Source organism: Engystomops pustulosus, chromosome 3 (genome assembly GCF_040894005.1).
Source record: "Engystomops pustulosus chromosome 3, aEngPut4.maternal, whole genome shotgun sequence".
Lineage (NCBI taxonomy): Eukaryota > Metazoa > Chordata > Amphibia > Anura > Leptodactylidae > Engystomops > Engystomops pustulosus.
In genome coordinates this window covers 153,093,090-153,107,563 of record NC_092413.1, presented here as the reverse complement: position 1 = coordinate 153,107,563, position 14,474 = coordinate 153,093,090, and the positions used below count along the sequence as shown (strand labels likewise).

At 40.4% G+C, this 14,474-nt stretch overlaps 1 protein-coding gene across 4 annotated transcripts in view; it reads left to right on the top strand.

Moving 5' to 3' along the window:
* The window catches only part of LOC140122118 (probable cation-transporting ATPase 13A4), a 103,191-nt gene that overhangs the window by 58,831 nt on the left and 29,886 nt on the right, over positions 1 to 14,474 (top strand). For all 4 annotated transcript variants that reach the window (XM_072142603.1, XM_072142602.1, XM_072142604.1 and 1 more), the window contains 10 exons: positions 5,035 to 5,223; positions 6,380 to 6,441; positions 6,598 to 6,748; positions 7,494 to 7,580; positions 7,801 to 7,957; positions 8,317 to 8,434; positions 8,525 to 8,649; positions 10,444 to 10,604; positions 11,382 to 11,495; positions 11,626 to 11,705. In XM_072142603.1, the coding sequence (XP_071998704.1) occupies positions 5,035 to 5,223; positions 6,380 to 6,441; positions 6,598 to 6,748; positions 7,494 to 7,580; positions 7,801 to 7,957; positions 8,317 to 8,434; positions 8,525 to 8,649; positions 10,444 to 10,604; positions 11,382 to 11,495; positions 11,626 to 11,705 (1,244 nt within the window). The remainder of the gene's footprint in view (positions 1 to 5,034; positions 5,224 to 6,379; positions 6,442 to 6,597; positions 6,749 to 7,493; positions 7,581 to 7,800; positions 7,958 to 8,316; positions 8,435 to 8,524; positions 8,650 to 10,443; positions 10,605 to 11,381; positions 11,496 to 11,625; positions 11,706 to 14,474) is intronic.

Below are 14,474 nucleotides of genomic sequence, written 5' to 3'. Positions count from 1 at the left end.
GGGGGATCTGTCTGGGCTGGGGGTCTCTCCCTTTGGTGGGGATGGGGTATCTGTCCTGGGGGTCCGTTCCTGTATAGATGTAAATGTATTACTGGGGGGTTGGCAGCTGTATATAGATATAATACTGGTGGTTGGCTGCACTATGTAGATGTATTTTGGGGGGGTTGGAGGCTGTCTAAAGCTGTATTACTGGTGGTGGGTGCTACTATGTAGATGTATTTCTGGGGGGTTTGCAGCTGTATGTAAATTTATTACTGGGGGGTTGGCGGCTGTATGTAGATGTATTACTGGGGGGTTGGCAGCTATATATAGATATATTACTGGTGGTTGGCTGCACTACGTAGATGTATTATGGGGGGGGTTGGAGGCTGTCTAAAGCTGCATTACTGGGGGTGGGTGCTACTATGTAGATGTATTTCTGGGGGGTTGGCGGCTGTATGTAAATGAATTACTGGGGGATAGCAGATAGTGAGCAGGAGAATGTGTATGTATGCTGCATTAGGTTGAGGTCTCCACCAAATTCTTGTGCCCAGGAGTCCCCACCAACCTTAGTCTGGCAATGTTCCCCACTGTTGTCTGTTCTGTGCACATACCCAAACATCTGTCTGGGCTGGGGGTCTCTGCCTGTGAGGAGGGGGGTTGGGGGTGTCTCTACCAGTGAGGGGAAGAGGGGCATCTGTCTGGGCTGGGGTCTCTACCCATGAGGAGGGGGTATCCATCTGTCTGGGCTGGGGGTCTCTGCCTGTGAGGGGGAGGGTGGGCATCTGCCTGGGCTGGGGATCTCTCCCTGTTGTGGGGAGGGGGGCATCTGTCCTTGGCTGAGGGTCTCTGCCTGTATAGATGTATTAATAGGGGCGTTGGCAGCTATATTTATTTATATTTTCCTGGGGGGTTGTTATATGTATGTAGATTAGAGATGAGCGAGCACTAAAATGCTCGAGTGCTCGTTATTCGAGACAAACTTTTCCTGATGCTTGAGTGTTCGTCTCCAATAACGAGCCCCATTGAAGTCAATGGGAGACTCAAGCATTTTTCAAAGGGACCATGGTTCGGGAATAAAATGTGTTATTTAATTGAAAAAGAATGTCTTCTGATAAGTTAGCAGATGTATGCAGACATCTGCAATCTATTCTTCACTGTTCCGAGCGTATATTATCTCCCGACAAGTTAGCAGATGTGAAGAACAGTGAAGAATAGAATAAAAACAGTGAATACAGTGAAAAACGCAGTGAAAAACACAGTGAAGAATAGATTGCAGATGTTCGGCACATCTGCTTACTTGTCGGGAGATACGCTGTCCCGGGATCCGCTCCTCTTCTTCCACTGAAGTCTACCCGATCTCTCGGCGCTGCTCCCCGATGCCTCTGCGCTGCTCCCCGATGCCTCTGCGCTGCTCCCCGATGCCTCTGCGCTGCTCCTCGATGCCTCTGCGCTGCTCCCCGATGCCTCTGCGCTGCTCCTCGATGCCTCTGCGCTGCTCCTCGATGCCTCTGTGCTGCTCCCCATTGCCTCTGCGCTGCTCCCCGATGCCTCTGCGCTGCTCCTCGATGCCTCTGCGCTGCTCCCCGATGCCTCTGCGCTGCTCCCCGATGCCTCTGCGCTGCTCCCCATTGCCTCTGTGCTGCTCCTCGATGCCTCTGCGCTGCTCCCCGATGTCTCTGTGCTGCTCCCCATTGCCTCTGTGCTGCTCCCCGATGCCTCTGCGCTGCTCCCCATTGCCTCTGTGCTGCTCCCCGATGCCTCTGCGCTGATCCTCGATGCCTCTGCACTGCTCCCCGATGCCTCTGCCCTGCTCTCCATTGCCTCTGTGCTGCTCCCCGATGCCTCTGCGCTGATCCCCGATGCCTCTGCACTGCTCCCCGATGCCTCTGTGCTGCTCCCCGATGCCTCTGTCCTGTTCCCTGATGTCTCTGTCCTGTTCCCAGATGTCTCTGTCCTGCTCACCGTGTTCTTCAATGGGGCAGATTTACTTACCCTGTCCGTTCGCGATCCAGCGGAGCGTTCTCTGCGGTGGATTCGCGTCCGGCCGGGATTCACTAAGGTAGTTCCTCCGCCGTCCACCAGGTGTCGCTGCTGCGCTGAAAAGCATCTGAACGCACTGGAATTCACCGAGCCGGACCAAGTGAAGGTAAGCGCGTCCCAATCGACACTTTTTTTGTTTTAAATGCGGCGTTTTTTCCGAATCCGTCGGGTTTTAGCTCGGCCACGCCCCCCCATTTCCGCCGCGTGCATGCCGGCGCCGATGCGCCACAATACGATCGCGTGCGCCAAAATCCCGGGGCAATACAGGGAAAATCGGCGCAAATCGGAAATATTCGGGTAACACGTCGGGAAAACGCGAATCGGGCCCTTAGTAAATGACCCCCAATGTGTTCTTCACACATATATATTGGGGCAGATTTACTTACCCGGTCCGTTCGCTAAGGTAGTTCCTCCGCCGTCCACCAGGTGGCGCTGCTGCGCTGAAGTTCCCCGGAGGCGCACTGGAATGCCCTGAAATTCACCAGCCAATACCTAGTGAAGGTAAGTGTAATTTTCGCAACACATTTTTTGTTTTAAATGCAGCGGTTTTTCCGAATCCGTCGGGTTTTCGTTCGGCCACTCCCCCGATTTCCGTCGCGTGCATGCCAGCACCAATGCGCCACAATCCGATCGCCAAAATCCCGGGCAATTCAGGGAAAATCGGCGCATATCCGAAATATTCGGGTAACACATCGGGAAACCGTGAATCGGGCCCTTAGTAAATGACCCCCATTGTTCTTCACATACTATTTTGTTCGCACCGTTTCGCGCGTATCCTCCGACAAGTAAGCTGATGTGCCGAACATCTGTAATCTATTCTTCACTGTCTTTTTCACTGTGTTTTTCACTTAAATGAACCTGTGTTCACTGTTTTTATTCTATTCTTCATTGTTCTTCACTGTCTGTTTTCAATTAAATGCTTAATCTCGAGCAGGGGAAATACTCGTCCGAGCAACGAGCCGTTTCGGGTACCTTAATGTTCTTCACATACTATTTTGTTCGCACCGTTTCGCGCGTATCCTCCGACAAGTAAGCAGATGTGCCGAACATCTGTAATCTATTCTTCACTGTCTTTTTCACTGTGTTTTTCACTTAAATGAACCTGTGTTCACTGTTTTTATTCTATTCTTCATTGTTCTTCACTGTCTGTTTTCAATTAAATGCTCAATCTCGAGCAGGGGAAATACTCGTCCGAGCAACGAGCCGTTTCGGGTACCTTAATACTCGAACGAGCATCAAGCTCGAACGAGTATACTCGCTCATCTCTAATGTAGATGTATTACTGAGGTTTTGGCGGAACTAAGTAGATGTATTACTAGGGGGTTGGTGTCTGTATGTAGGTGAATTACTGGGGGATAGCGGATAGTGAGCAAGAGAATGTGTACATATGCTGCATTTGGTTGGGGCCTCCACCAGATTTTGCGCCAGGGGCCCCCACCAACCTTAATCTGGCCCTGTTCCCTGCTCTTTTGTCTGTTCTGTGTACATACCCAAACACAGGGATAGACAGATAAAAAGCAAGGTCAGGCTAATTGGGTCAAAAATGAAGAATAACCAAATAATTCAAGTAAGGGTCAGCAAAAATTACAAGAGAATATAGACTACAAGTACAAGGAGGTGTGCATAAATGGAGTTCAGGGACTCGAGCTCGGCAGTTGATTGGTCACTTTAACAACACCTGAGACACATACCCAGCTCTACTATGTAGCCAAATGAATGTTATGCCCTCTGCAGAGCAAAACACCCGGATATGATACACCCAAAAGAAGTTCCATATGTAAGAGTTCTAACAATAGCACTTTGTGAGACAATATCAAGAAAAAATGTCCCATCTGTGGCATACAAACACAATTTGCATAGCATGAACAGTCTCTAAATCTGAATGTGTGCGGCAGTTCTATACAAATAGCAGTAAACTGTTAAGTGAGCCCAACTTTACAAAGCAATGAAATGTCCTTCAACAAACTACTGAAATGTTTAGAGTTTTTCTTTAAGTAGTAATATTTTAGCGTAATATACTAATACACTGTCAAACTTTTGATCTAACAAAAAGAGTTATTCTATTAACCATCCTGACAGCGTTGAGCAGGCCTGCAGGGTATTCCGCCATTCCAGGAAACTTTACTACTTTTGATCACTGACTTTTAATTACATTTTTTAGGGGACATTCGGGGGCAGGAGATTGGCAAGGGTTTTGTTAGGCTGAGCAGGGATGTGCCCTGGGTGGCATATTAACTATTATCTGCAGTAGGTTCCTGGCAAAGACAATTCTGCAATTCTACATCCAGCCTTCATTAATCTAATGAATCTGTGGGGGGACTGTTATGGCTAGTGCAAGATGCATTACATTTTTTTAAAGGTAATTTGTAACTTATATAAAATGTTACATTTTGCAATTAGGAAGTATGGAAAAGGAGCCCTCATATGACTTTGTAAATTGAAAAATAAAGAAATTGTTTTCTAACTGTAATGATCAATTTTGAGATTTTTTCTGTGCTCTAGAAAGTGCAGAAAAGAGTGGAGATTCATTGACGTTCGGTGGCAGTGTTTTAGTTTAATTTTAGTGACTTTTTAGGTACATTGGGGTATTTGTGCACTCTCAAGCAGTGCACAAGTCTTCACTGTACATCAATAATTTTACTTTTACCTGCATCCAGATGTTGACTCATGAAACTAAAAAGTTGAAAAGAGTCCAGACAAAAAGAGTACAGACAAGAAAGACAAATTAGGCACAAAAAAGGCACAAAAAAGGCAATTGACTACAAAGGACTTTGTTGGTCATAATAAACCATAATAGTTAAAACTAGAGATTTTCCATGCAGTTCATTGTTAATGTTATTCACTGACAAACAGATGACTTGATGTCAGCACCATCTGTATGTTTAACCTTTTTTCAGCTATAATGTGACATATGACATAAAACAGGAAATAGAAATAGAAGGTTTAGGATGAATAAATGTCTATAATAAAATCTTGTGTTTTTGTGTCTTGTGTGATTTTAAACTTACTTAGACTTCCGCTGGAAACACCATTCTCTGGTCATTGGTCGTCCTGACTGTCAGCATTTCACCAGCTCTACCAGCAGCAGTCACAGTCTGTATATTGTACTCCCAAACACGACTTAAGAGAAGCGGCATATTTTGTCTCAGTGCACAAAGGATTAATATGTGCGGACAATTAAATATTATCTGTTTTGACAAGGTACATTTATTATAAAATATGTATTTGTTACCAGTTGTGTTGTAGTTGGTTGTCAGGGGTGTAAATGAAGGGGGTGCAAAAGGTGCTTAGGTCGCCCATAGGGTGTCATTTTCCCATATAAGATGACTAGTACTATTAACCATACATTATAGTCGGGCTCTGGCACCAACTTTGCTCTGGGGCCCATTAGCTTCAAGTAACACCAATGTTGGTTGTCCTGTTTTTTGAAAATCAAACATGTATGATAATTGGGGTATCTTAAGCTGTTACCTGTCCAATGGTCATCTTATGCCAGTAGCACTTTCTACATCCCTCTAAATCTTCATGGCACCAGAGTAACATTGTGCCTTATTCCATAAACTTTCTGCTAGCAACGGAAAACAGTTGTAGCCGTCTACAGCGTTATTACTATGACAGGAGGGGCAGAGCTCAACATTTGCATTGCAAGGGATTAATTCTGCTATGGAATCTATGGTGAAAATGTGACGCTGCAGGTTTTTACACAGTGGCTCACATATATCAAAAACAGTGAAAACTGTACTTTGTGTTGTTTTCCTGTGTATTGTGCAGTGTGCGTCAGATTCAGGAATGTTGAGCACGTTCTGCATGAATCTGGCACCCCCTGCAATGCTCCGACAGAGTGCAACTTTATTTTGGTGCACTTTTAACATGGGGTGTAAAACACATTCCTGTCGGACACTGCATGATAAATGTGTCACATGGTTCGATTATAGACCAGAATGCCTCTTTCAGTGATTCAGGTATAGTTCAGCCGCTACACAAATGACTCGCCTGCGACACATATAAGGCGCTGGTGCAGGGGCTTTAATAAATCTGGCCAGTGTCTGCAGGGGATATGGATACATCCTATTCACAATGCTGCTACTGCATTATACAGTAGAATTTCTGCACAGAAAATCCTCATGCGTAATACACTATGTGGACAGACATCCTTACAAAAACCTGAATGTAATAAATGTAAAACAAGGATCATGTTGTGGCCAGAATTTCACAAACTGTCAACTGAACTAATCTTAGATGCGGGCAGCCTTTGGCTTTCTTCTAGAGTATTGTCCATTACTCTTAAGATTTATGAGCAATTTTTTTTTCTTTAAATAACCATGAGTGCCTTAATTTTGAATTATAATTTATCTAGACAGGTACTTTAACAGAAGATGGAATGGAATTATGGGGCATTGTTCCTTCAGAAGGGCGATGGTAAGTTTACAATACAATCATACATATATGTAAATTACATATATGTTCATGCTAGGCCAAATATAATTTTTGAATATCATAAGTCCCTAGAAGTTTAACGTAAATAAATATTTTAGATTTTAGATTATATGGGATCATGTGTGCATTGCCTTGCAGTTTTCAGGAAGTATACTGCTTTATACCTAATAGTAGTTTGCCATGGAGTCCACTACTAGCTGGAATGGCCAGTTGTCATTCATTGATTGTCCTGGATGGTATAATACAGGGGGATCCACTGGACTTGAAAATGTTCCAAAGTACAGACTGGGTATGTTATATACTTGTTATATTTACTTATAATGTAAAAAAGTATAGATCATGAAATTTGCAAAAACCCTAAAATTTGTTACTGAATTGCGGTAGTTAAGCTTTAAATTTCATGATAGTTTATTCAAAAGTTAAATCCTATGATTATAAGAAACTTTTTAATATTCCTTATCAGTGAAAAATCCATTCACCTCCAACAATCATTTTCACTCCTGCCTGCTAAACTGCTGGAAGATCTGCGTTAGGTAAAGGCAAATTTAACTTCATATAAATATGTAGGAAGCAGTAGAGTAGCCAGGTTGGAGAGACACAGACACAAGAAAATGGTGCATCAGGGAGCAATGAGGGGGAATGTATCTTTGCAATTACATGTGTTTGCTGTCTTTAATAAGGTCTTCAATGTGTAGCATCTGCAGATTTGGGGCAAATTATCACCATATTTGGGACTGTTTGCCAATCCTCTCAGCTTTTGATTCCTGTCATTTTACTCTAGATTTATCTTGTCGATGCTGGTGTGGTCTCTATACTCCTTTCTCATCCACCCCTTACCAAAGGGTGATCTGAGTAGCAAACACAGCAGTTTAGCAGGCAAGATAGGGTTGATGATAGGGGATACAGGCATCTTCTTCAGTTTTAGATATGAACCTGAACTATTTATTTACAAAAAATATTTGAAATGACAGTTATACTATATATATACTCATACATATATCAATATTTAGTATATCAATATTTACTATATTTAGGTTTTACAAGACACTTACAAGATAAACAATGAAGATGAGGAATCACAGTCTTATAAAATTGTGAAACCAGGAACAGATTCTGGAAAGGTAAACTCTCCAAGCACTGCCTACTCTACAACCATGCCTCATCAAACCCCTATATGATGGCAGTATGCCAAAACACGCATCAGTGTATCAGTCATTTGGATAGATGCTGGTCATGGTAATCATTCCATTCCATATTCATTCCTCCTTACTAGAAAGTATCAGCAGTCATCCAACTTGTTAGAAAATATTAGTCTTTTAACTACAGATTACCCTTAATCAGGTGCCAGTGGAAGGTTTGGCGATCCTGCATCAGTTTCCCTTCTCATCCAGCCTGCAACGCATGTCCGTCATTGTTGAAGTCATGGGGAGTGATGAGTTTCTCGTTTTTATGAAAGGAGCTCCAGAAATGGTGGAAAAATTTTGTGCCCCAGAAACAGGTATTATTAAAGCAATATAAAATCATCATCTTGACTTCTGGTTGCAGTATGGCGATTGTACAATTTTTCAAACTCTTGATTCCTTTCATAAGTGAAGAGATTTGTGAAAATGCCTTAAGTACAAAAGGTAGAATAAAAACTTGCACGGAGTAAGAATTCTCAATGAATACTCTTTTAAATTCAATTTATACTAGTGTCAAAGCTTTATAATGTCAAAGTTTTTGAATTGTATAATTCCCTATCGATAGTATGGCTTCATTAAGATCCATCTCTTCCTACTGACTTATGATGAGGCTGTGAGGTTTCCTAACTTGTGTCATATTTATTGACTTGTGTCGTCACTTATTTTTGTTGTGCAGTGCCACTTAATTTTGATAAAGAACTTGAGCATTATACATCACAAGGTTTTCGAGTGATTTCTCTGGCATACAAGAAGTTATCTGAAACTATTGTCGAGATTAAAGAGGGATTGGAGAGGTACCACAACACATAACCATAACATTGTCATTTGTAATTTTTTATTTAAATACGTTTTATTTATTTATTCTTAATATCTTGTTTTACTAGGAAAAGGGTAGAATCTGATTTAATGTTTATTGGATTTCTTGTAATGGAGAATAAACTCAAACCTGAGACAAAACCAGTGCTGCAGGAACTTATGGAAGCAAAGATAAGGACCGTAATGATAACTGGTATTACACTATATTTCACACTAAATATATTACAACACTATTTTTATTCATCCCAATGGTACAATTGAAGATAAGTTCAATTCTTTGAATATGGAATGTTGACTAGATATAGATGTTATGGAGACCTGACACGAAATATAAGTAGACATATCACCATAGACTAAAATATTTAAAATAAGACATATGGGTTATTCGTATAAAACACTAAAAATAAAGTTAATACACAAATGTATGTTCTCTATTGCATTAAAGGTAAACCAGTAAGTGTCAAGGTCAACATAAGAAATAAAACTGCTTAATTCTACTTGAATCTACCTCATGAGGCAATGTCTTATTAATTTCAGATCCTTCTAACATGACTAGAGTTTTCTGCTATCTAATCGGATATTTTGGGTTATAGTTTTTGTTCCTTTAACTAAACTATTAGCAGGTAAAAGATCTCCTTACAGAAATCCAGCTTTTAGGAAGTGCTCTCAAGAGCTGAATCAAAAGAAGACTGTTCTATACTTATAAGGAACAAGAACTCCAAAACATCTATAAACAAACTGTTTGGTTAAAATCTGCTTGTTTTAGTCTTCAGTCGAGCAATGTACAAAGTAGATTCCCACAAGGTGGCCCTAGAATGACTGCTTTATTTTGGATCTTCTCATGAATAACTAGTACTCTTTGAGAATATATAGACGCTGGGTTGTACGATAGATAGTCAATATTCTTTTATATTCTTCACATAAAGGAAAAGAAAAATTAAATTCTTACTGAAGCTCTCCAAAAACCTTTTTCCATCAGAATAGAGAGGAATTGTGCATGATGTGTGATACTATGAATATTATATATTTGTTGATGTGCCCGCATGGACAAGGTTATGTGGAGAGAACAGGTAGGAAGCTTAAAACAAGAATAGGGGTGCACTGTATGGTGTGAGGAATCGCTCTGTGAGACACTGTAGCAGTGCAAGAGGCAAGGACACAAATGGTGATGATGACATTTACACTGATCGTATTTTTGGTTGATTTTTATTTGATGGAATTCACCTATAGTCGGTTATATTTATGGAATCGTTTACATGTGGAACTGGAGCTAAATTTTACATTAAAAACTGCATAGGGATGAGGTGGGTTTCTGATTGGGTATGATGTTTTTTAAATAGAAGCTGAGTACAATTGTAGGATAGGGATTGGATATCTTGGATTATTCGCCTAGAACGTCATTGGCCAAGGTAAGAAGCAATGATTATTGGATTTTTAAATTGAGAATAGGCTCTTTTCTCATTAGTTAGGAATACTTAAACTTTACAGTTTTGTGTATTAGAGAGATACCTAATGGTGAAGTCGACTAGCCCTTGGCAGAATATGATAGGCAGGCGAAACCCATGGTTAGGCATCCATGGCTGACAATATTTTATATTTAATATGCACATTTTAAAGTTTTAGAAATGTGAATATACTGCAATAAAATCGGATCACATTGTGAAAATAGGCTACATCCTATATAAGAAGTGCAAAAAGCGATGCACGTCAGAAACATTTAAGGCATGTGAATTTCTGGATGCTGGCTTCTTCTCAGAAGGGAAATCTGATACGAATGATATTTCTAACATGATTTACAGACTTTGGTCTCTGAAAAAAAAATTTTTTTGGAGAGCTTCAGTGGGAATTTAAGTTTTCTTTTTCTTTATGCAAATTCTACTAGAGGGTGTTGGATCCGCCCAGGACTGTGAGCTCCAAGACCGTGGACTTGTGAGTGCAGTAGTACATTTTTTATACTGTCTTTTATATTCTCTTATGTTTTCTTTAGGAGACAATCTTCAAACTGCTTGCAAGGTTGGGAAAGCTTCAGGAATGATTCCTCCAGGTGGAAAATTGATTGTCATAGAAGCAAGTGCCCCAGAGGAAAGTCCTGCATCAGTTACCTGGGGAAATAGTGAAGAACACCAAGAAAATGGCCGCATCTCAAAGGTATATTAAAGAATGTCAAGGGGTTATATGCAGAGCATGTTGATAAGCTGTTAAGGGCTTGTCAAGGGCTTAAATTTAGTAGTAAAGGTACTTAAATAACCCAACTAAAATGCTATTGCTTTGGCTGTATGGCTAGTTTCTCCCTGGACTTTTTTACACTTCACAAAACTGTGAAGTAATCATTGTACAATGATGCAATTTTGTCTCAAATTTAATCAGAATGTAGTTTATAGGATTTTATGATAATACATGAGAAGTCAGGGTATCTTTAGTATTGCTGTCATAAATTTAACTTGTATCCTCGTAAAATCATGTAAAGGGATATTCCCATGAAGACAAGATTCTTCAATATACAGTACTTAGGGTAACAAAATAACACATTCACTGTAATTAACAAAAATTCAGCATGCCACGGTTATATCACCCAACCTATCTCTATAATTCCTGGTGTATACAATATTGGTTGCCTAGGGATCCAAACCGTAAATCTTCTGATTTTGGTTGGATAGGGCAGATTCTTCTCATGAATAGCTTCTTCTATCTGCACAATTAAAATCGGAGAACTTTCTTTCATGGGCAAATCCCTTTTAAACTCCATTCAGATTAAATAAGAGGTCTTGCCAAATCATTGAAAATAATCCAAAAACAAATAACAATGGTAAATGTAGAAAATCATATGTATCATTGGACGTTATGAGAGTCTGTTATAGTATTAATAGTGTTAAATAATGTGTGTTAAATAATAATAACATATCTTCTTTTGCTGTTAATCCACAGGACTCTTGCATCAAGATCTGTGACCTAGAAAACAAAGGAAAAAATATATATTTTGCAATGACTGGAAAATCCTATCAAGTCATTTTAAATCATTTCTATGAATTACTTCCCAAAGTAAATATAAAGACGTTTTACCTTTAAAAGTAAAATGCCCTTAAACTTTCAAATCTGGGCATAAAATTCACTGCCCATATAAGTGGTAATGTCATCTTTGGCATAAAATAGATATACAATTTCTTTACAGATCCTTGTTAATGGAACAATTTTTGCAAGAATGAGCCCAGGACAAAAATCCAGTCTTATGGAAGAATTTCAGAAAATAGAGTAAGTTGTATCAGATATGTTTACTAGGGGGTTGTAAGCACTTTACCTTTTAACATATATTCAGAAATAACTTATAGTATCTGCAGTACCCACACAATGAGATGATGGGAAGGTGGAAGTGGTGATAAAGTAGGCAGAAGAAATCTGGTTGCCCTAGCTGAAGTTGCGTTGAGGTGGACCGGTTCCTACCAAACTCTCCCTGAACACCTAGGTGCTGGTGTAAATGTTGCGGGAGCCCACTGGATGGTGATGGTTGTAGTTTCTCTGGCGTAATCTCCTATGTAGTCTTCCTGGCCTGTTAACAACTAAGAAGGTGCTTGCATAGTGAAAATTAGCGGCAACAGTATTCAGTATACCTACAATCCCCACCATGAGTTTAGGTTTTACAACAATATCCTGTAGTAACTAACAAGGTCTGACCTGAGATTACTTTATCCCTTCAGGTCTCAGTCCAGCCTGTAAAAACTAAACATGGAAGCTAGATGTCAGCACAACACTATTTGCAGGATATACCATACAAAACACTATATAGATTAGCAATGCCTGGACAGTTATCGTGGTTGGGGGTTTTAGAATCACAAAGCCTTGACAATATATAGTTCTTTTGCTATGTTAATTATGTTTATAAAAAAATAAATCAACAAAAACAAAAAATAACTCTAAAAGATTGAGTATTTTATCTATGGTTTTATTTTTAATTAAACATAACCTTGTGATATTCTATGTGCTCCTATATTTGATATACATAGTTCACATACAATACACAAGTATACATAGAAAATCCACTGTAGAAAATGTGCTTTAACCTCATTACGGTTGCCTGCTGGATTTTGGAGGTGGGAGGTGCACATTGCTTTGGCAAGGTCTTAAGGCTGTGGTTTCTTCTGCAGTCACACACCTCACACAAGAAGGGCAGGATTCTGACAGCCTAGAACCCTAGAACTCAGGGAGAAGTAGGGAGAAGATATAAGCAGTATATTCATCTGTCTTTTACACTCTACACTTGATCTTAGCTGAAAGGTAGAGAAGCAATCTCCTTCCTACATAGTGCTGAACAAGCTCTGCACATTAAATAGAGGCAGTATAAATGGACTATGCTTAAAGGAAAACTACCAATTGGGTAGTCATGATTTAAACTAAACAAACTTACATTTCAGCCTTTTCTTCTTTGGCCTTAAAAATATACTAATGATTGCCAAGTGCCCCTGTGCATAAGGCACAGGCGGCCTGGTGCTCCTTTGGTTTCTAATTATGCATACCTACTGGATGCTATTATATCCACCCACCCATTACTCACTCCTAGCCTTCTGCCCAAGAACCAGTGACATTACCCAGCTCTCAGGAAGCCTTATGTAATCAGTGGCATGGCATGACATTGAGTCAAATACAGTAAATGGAAAAACCAGTTACCATATTTTTTGGACTATAAGGCACTCATTATTATAAGATTCACCCCAGATTTATTCATTCAAAAAAGAAAAAATATATTTAACACCAATTAAAATATTCCTGTTGGTTGCACACCAGCACAGCAATCACAGGTCTGCTACATCCATATGTTTACACACATAGCTCTGCTACATGCGCGCACACACAGTCCTGCTACACACATATGTACAGAGATTAGAACACACTCATCACTGCTAATAATAATAATAATAATAATTCTTTATTTATATAGCGCACACAGATTACACAGCGCTGCACAAGCATGACAAATTGGTCCCTGTCCCCATGGGGCTCACAATCTAAACAACCTAACAGTATGTTTTGAAGTGTGGGAGGAAACCGGAGTACCCAGAGGAAACCCACGCAAACACGGAGAGAACATACAAACTCTTTGCAGATGTTGACCTGGGTGGGATTCGAACCCAGGACCCCAGTGCTGCAAGGCAGAAGTGCTATTCACTCAGCCACCGTGCTGCTATACACATACCTAGGAGTACACTGGGCACTGTTATACACCCCAAGCACTGCTATACACACTGGGCACTGCTATGAACACAGAAACACACAATGATTGGGTACTGCTACATAAACTGGGCACTTCTACATATACTGGGCTCTGTTATACACATATGGGGCCTGCTACATATGCATAGCTTTGCTATACACACATAGACACACACAGGAACAGTGACTGGGCACTGCTATAAATAGAAACACACACACAGAAACACACACACACCTCTTCTTCTTACACTTTCCCAACCCTTAGCTTCTTATCTGTTCCATCCCTGGCCGCACGGGGGCCTTTAGTGATGTAGTAAGTATATGATCAGTTACATGCTTCTGACATCACTCCAGGTCCCAATAACCATGTGAGAACACCCAAGAGAGGAGGGAGCAGTACAGAGGCTCTGCTCTCTTGGAGATTGTGTAAAGCATGATGCTCCTGACCTTCAGGCTATAAGACACAGGCAATTTTTAGCAAGATTTTTTCTTGCTACAAAGTGAATCTTGTAGTCTGCAAAATATAGTAGTAAATGGATAATCTTGTTCATGCATGAGGCAGGTTTTAATAGCATTGCCTTCACAAAAGAAATAAAAAATGTACAAATAAACTAGAAATAGAATTAAGTAAAAGAGAAGTTGAAGGGGTTTGCAGATGACAAAAGGTTCACAAAGTGATGTTTACACAATAAATATCATTTTTTACCCCTTACTTTGAAATTTTACTCAGTTTTATTGCTGTTTCAACTCAAATAACTCATGGTCAGTGTAAAATTCCAGAGTGTGGGCGGGCACTCTCTAAGCAGTCACATTATG